The sequence below is a fragment of the Bombus pyrosoma genome, linkage group LG2, assembly GCF_014825855.1.
Source record: "Bombus pyrosoma isolate SC7728 linkage group LG2, ASM1482585v1, whole genome shotgun sequence".
NCBI lineage: Eukaryota > Metazoa > Arthropoda > Insecta > Hymenoptera > Apidae > Bombus > Bombus pyrosoma.
This window is the reverse complement of record NC_057771.1, coordinates 9,018,369-9,024,368: the sequence shown is the minus strand read 5'-3', so window position 1 is coordinate 9,024,368 and position 6,000 is coordinate 9,018,369. Positions and strand designations below refer to the sequence as shown.

The 6,000-nt window shown below is 35.8% G+C and overlaps 1 protein-coding gene across 1 annotated transcript in view; it reads right to left on the bottom strand.

Annotated features, from left to right (window-relative positions):
* LOC122572704 overlaps window positions 1-6,000 on the bottom strand; it is a 178,676-nt gene that overhangs the window by 1,372 nt on the left and 171,304 nt on the right. Inside the window, exon 4 of the mRNA XM_043738034.1 lies at window positions 1,143-1,336. Coding sequence (XP_043593969.1) covers window positions 1,143-1,336 — 194 coding nt within the window. The remainder of the gene's footprint in view (window positions 1-1,142; window positions 1,337-6,000) is intronic.

Genomic DNA, 6,000 nt, shown 5'->3' with positions numbered 1-6,000 from the left:
CCAGATATTTGTATTTTAATTTTATAGTTGATAGGAAGTCTCATATTGGTACTTCAAACATTTTAATCTAAAGATGATTGGATCAAAGATAACTCGAACTTCTCCACTATTGGTAATCGAAGTTCGTGAAGTTCAAGAGAATCTTTGACCTCGATAAAGGCGTCTTGCCTCTTATACAAAGGTAGCAGATGCAAGATAACACTCTCAAAGCGTTCGATCAGTGTTGGCCAAACATTCAACTGCAACTTCCGGCCGCGAGTCATGTTTATCGGATAGCAAAGTCGAAGTTCTCGCTCAATTTTTAACGATTTGTATACTCTGCACGAGGAACGCATTAGTTACCGCGTTTTCCACGATATTGCTATCTACCAAGCGCTACGCGCGAATTACTGGTGGGGCCGAACTCAATTAGGATCGTTAACGAGGGTATTACTCCGGAAACGAAGCGAATAGACTCGCGAATGCGTCACCAAATTCGTCGTTATAACGATCGTACACAATTTACTACGACCTGGAACATCGACTCGATTCGATTCTTACGTTCCTGGAATAATTTTACGTTTATATTGCGTTCTATCAATTTGCTGATTCGATCGTCCCTTATTCTTACATTCATGCTTTTCCTAGATACATATAGCAAAACGCTTTGAAATTGTAAATCTATACGCGACAAAATCTTAGGAAAATGACTTGAGATGTATTTCGTGCTTTTGCATCTCATTTAGTCGAGTAGATGAAATTAAATGTATTAATTATTTGTTACATATTTTACACTACAATTTCTAAAATTTTTAGTGTAATAATAGATACTACAAATATAAAAGAAGACAACACGGAACAATAATATATGGAGAAAATAAATTTAATATATTCACGTTATAAAATAATAGAGTAGTAGTCGACCAATAACGCTCGTGGCTGACCCAGTATAGGATGTCTGACTAGTAAAGGAGCGATTCTACTCGTTGCTCTACTGGCCTTTCTGAACACTTTACCGATTGACAGCCTATTAATCGGCTTTTTGTTGCCGACAACCTTTTCATTATTTGAGCAGTAATTTGTTATTTAGTACTAAGGTACCTTGCTCCCAGTTGCATTGCTTCGTAAGCTCCCACAGTTTTATACAAATTTGAAAAACTTACCGTTCGCGATGAACGAAAAGAATGGTATTGGAGAGTCTAAACCGAAACAGAGCCGGCGCCAGGAAGAATCTGCGTCTGAGCTGCTGGTCGGACGCGCGTATGCTGTTGAACCGTTAGCGGTCGGTAAAGTGTTAACTCTCGCTGAGCGTAGTTGTTTCGCCATACTTTTTAGTCTGTATATCGCCGATTGTTTCCTGAAATTATAGCAGGTGTGTAGGAGTAGAAAATGTTGATAAACATTTGATAAATAAATAACCGCTTTTGTATATTTGTATATATGATTATCATTATGTATATATTTGATCGAGTAAAATGAAGCCTCTGAAAGAAGTTAGGATTAAACGTAAGAAACGAAGAGATCTGTAAGATATCTTCAACAATGCGTGTGACCAGTCAAGTCACTAAAAGAAAGGAGAGCGTCTTAACCGAAAATTCTATATGGGGTCATGAAATATCATGAATCATTATGTGTTCATTTATTCCAGTTATTCACATTAAAGATTTCACTTTCGCTCGCTTAAAGCGTACATATTATTATACAAATTAATAAATGTTAATAATACCTATTCTCATTAAATAAATATTATTAATTATTATTAATTATTACAAATAAATAAATACGTAAATCACAACATATAAATAAATCAGCTTGTTTACCAATCAATGTTTTAAAAAATTCGCTAATTTTATTCCGGATTATGAATTTCATTACATATAAAGCGGACTTAAAATCCAAATGAAATCCCTCGTGTTCGATGGCGTTTAATTTAAGAGGAGATAATATTAAATTGATAGAGTTATTCGAATCATTTTCTTCTCCTTTGTCGTACTTTTTCTTCTTGGTACGCGATTTGGTTATTCCAAATAACAACAAATTTGACAATTCTGTGCATACTCAAAGATTGAAATTTTAAACTGCTGAATTTTAGGTGACTCAAATAATTCTACCTTAAAAAAACTATAAACCATTTAATTTATCTTTCCTCGTTTATGTCTATCAAAGACGATTAGCATCAATGAATTCAGGTTAGGTTGGGCTATATTAAAATACGCCCACCTATCTATTATGGCAGAATGAGGTATAACAGAAACTGAATTTAATCGAAATTCTTTGCGAATATTACGAAAACAAATTTCCTATAAATCTCTGTATAGGAAAAAGTTGTTCAGAATATTGACTTCGGCAACATATTTCAAAATTATCAAAGTCGATGAGGTGTGCACTTTTCCGTATAATTATCGAAAAAACGATAAGGTCTGTGGAAACGAGTGTAATCAGGTTAAGTCTGTTCCTGATTCGTTGGTTGTGCGAGTAGAAATTCGAAGAGGAGTAATCCTTATCAATCAAATTGGCGCAGGGAAAACGCGGGCGAGTGCCGATGGGATTTGGTCGGAAAAGCGTGTTGGCTCGCTGGGAATAGATCGTGGCTTAGCGAGAAAGTTGCCGGGGGAGAGGCGAGCTTTATAAGCTTTCGATGCGCCTGGGAGTGGCGCGTAACGCGGTAAGTTGCTGCGCGTCTACGCGATCGCGAAATTCTCGGCTGTAACTTTCTCCGCATCCTTATTTCGCCGAAACCGGCGTAATGGGTTTTCGTCAACGACCAAAGAATGCTTCAACTCTCGCGCCCTCTCCGGGAAGGAACTTTATCAGCGAGGAACCGTGAGATTCTCGTACCATTCGCCAAAAGGAAAACTGGAATTTCTCCGATCTTCTGACGCGTTCTCTTTGGTATCGAACTACATATACCTGAGATATTTGCTTTTTACGTCTGTATGAATTTTTGTTACGTCCTGTGTACATCCAAAAAGCATCATTCCGATTCGTGAAGCATTGCTTTGTAACAGAAACTCGCCCTGTCTTTATATTTGTTATAGTATATGTAATGTCTGTACAGAAACAGCTTGAATTTAGGCGACAGTCTAATAAAATTTATGTGGCACTTTTAGTATTTTTCGTAGGACATTAATATTTGTATTACAATTCTACTTCCTCGTTGTTCGCAGAAAATGGGAACAAAAATTGATTGCTTTCTTCGAGTTTCTGTATCTTTTAAGAGAATTGGAATACTGCTGCGAGATAGGGTAGCTTTCGCTATTGTTTGTTGTATGATTTATGTTTTACAGTTTCATATTTCTTATTTGAAACACTTATATCTCTGAGGAAATTCATTTAATTAATAATTTATTCTATTCAACTCTCGCGCGCCGTTGAACAACAAAAGTAGCCAATCTGTAAAGAAACTTTACGCTCTTTGTATATCGAATGCTTTTTTCTTTCTGAGATAAACAAACACATTTTGTAGTTGATATTTTTATTACGTTATGTTGCTCGAAATCCGCCAAGAGTTTTCATAGAGACGAAATTATCGATGCGGATGATGCAATTTACTTTTCGTCATGCATTGTATACCGTTATTAAAATTTATATTTAATTGTCCAATATTTCCAATAGAAAGTAACCTACATATTTTGTCGTAATTCGCGAAATAATCGCTTTAACTTCCAATTGCCACAATTTTAATCAAATATTTCACAATAATTTATGAATAACAATTATTAAATACGTTGCCATTGAAATTTCTGCCCTTTTCTACAAGAGCCGAATCCGCTATTAATGTCTGCACATCGCAGTATGAATATTTCCCATAGGAAATAACACGTCGATAGGCGTGCACCGTCGATAAAGTGTTATTACCATGGTACATGATTATCAGAGTGCTGATATTTATGCTAATTCATGTTTCTATGAACACTAACGACTGTTCGACCAAAGAAACAGTACCTAAGCAGAGATTTATTCTACCAGTTAAATATTATAATGCATCCTACACTTTGAATATTTTATATATTTTTGCATATTACGTGCATTATGTACATTTTCGTATCTTGCAATTTTCCATAAATGCATAAACATCCGCAGTCTAATGATTATTGCTCGACTCTCTAGAAACCGAACGATTTATCTTGACAGAGTTGTTCGGTTCAGCCCTATTTTTATTAAGTTGCTGGATATGAAATATCGTTTCTTCGAAGTTTAATAATTCAAAGGTAAATTGGATTGTTAAAAACTCAAGCAACATTTTAATCCTGAATTTCTTTGCTTGTAATTTCTATCATTGTTAAATAAAATTGCCAACGTCTTTTACTTAACAAAAGGGTGTATGATGTAACGCAGACACAGATCAGTATCCTCGGATTTCTTTCAGATTCTCTTCAAATCTAATACGATGGAAGAGTTAGGTTCGAATGTAAATCAGCCAGTTTGCCTATCGATTGTTCAAAAAATAGGTTTCCTCCGAGAGCTTAAATTTAACAGTTTGTCTAATATTAGAGAAATTAACATTTTATCGTTGCTCATTATTTTTTGATACACAAATCAATGTCGAAAATGACAACGTGAGTTCGTGCTCGCCATCCATATGCAGATGCGTTAGTTACAATAAATAGTAACTAAAAGATAGTTCTAAATACAATCCATAGATTTAATCGATAGGTTTACGATGTTCTTTCGTTTTTATCCCTAGTCCATGTAAGAATGTGCAATAAAGGTTTTTCGGTTCGGAACGGTGTGATAGATTTATCCAAAGAATAAAATAACAGCTATTGTGATCCTACCTCTGAATAAAGAAATAACAACAATTAATTCGAAAGAAACTGTGACAGCTTCGTTTCAAGAATTTTTGTACTTTAAAACCGATCATTTTTATCATCTTATAATAACGAAACTGGGATTGGTCGTAGAAGAAGTTGAAGCATTGAATCTTATACATAGGAATTACTTTGATTAAATATATGACTTTCCGAAACAACTATATAGGATTGTGGTTTTATATCGACATTTCCTATGTCGTATGAACCTAATGCATGACACAATTTCGGAAAGATCCATTAAGGAGATAAAAGAAAGAGAAGGAAAAAGCCGATTAATACGTGGTCCGATTATTTCGAAGAAGTCAGGCTGAACGACAAACAGCTGACCAAACAAGTCCGTTGTCGGTGACACGGGTGTTATGGTAATTTTATAGAAAATCGATATAGCCGACGTGGTATATCCAACGTGCGAATCAAATATTCGAAAACATTCGTGGTTGTTCTGTCGGAAAACAGTGTGACCAGCGTTCCCCTGGCCAACCAAAAAATATCCTGGCTCCGTTGTTTTCGTTCCCTGAACAAACCACACGGTGGATACGCTTGGCGAAAAATCTGTTTTCTAAATCATTCGTTGCTGTGCTGCGTGTCACACCGACTCGAATTTTCAATGGAGATCATCTTGAATTTCGGTTTTACGTATCCTTTTTTTTATTTTCCATGTGTAAACATCCGACTATCAGATATCACGTCAAAGGCAGATCATTTGAATCTTTCGCGAGATCGAACGGTTCTTTCCTCGTTAACTTCTCACGAAATTCCCACTTTCTTCTCTGTAGCATGACGCGCGTGCTACTATGTTATCGTTAAACCGAACGGATTCTCGAAAGCAAGTTAAAAGTATCGGAAGTTACGGTCGTGGGATTAAAGAAAGCCTGGTTCGAGCTTGAAGTTAGATTAAAACTTAAGAGTAAAGTTAAAGTACACTTCGAAGTACACTAGACAGATACTGTACGTAACATTCTTCTTCTCATATGCCCCTTAATGGAGGATGCATTAACTCCCTTCAACTAACGTCAAGCTAAAACGTAGCCAGAGGATCGTTGTAATGGAAATTGTGATTGAAATGTTTAAATGATGAACGACGAAACAGCAAGAAAGCGAAAGAAAGCGTTCTTTTAGCTGCAACAACGTGAAGCATAAGCTTCTTAAATTTCCATAATTATCCACGTACCTAATGTTTCTAAGCATTTTCATAATTATCAGGGGA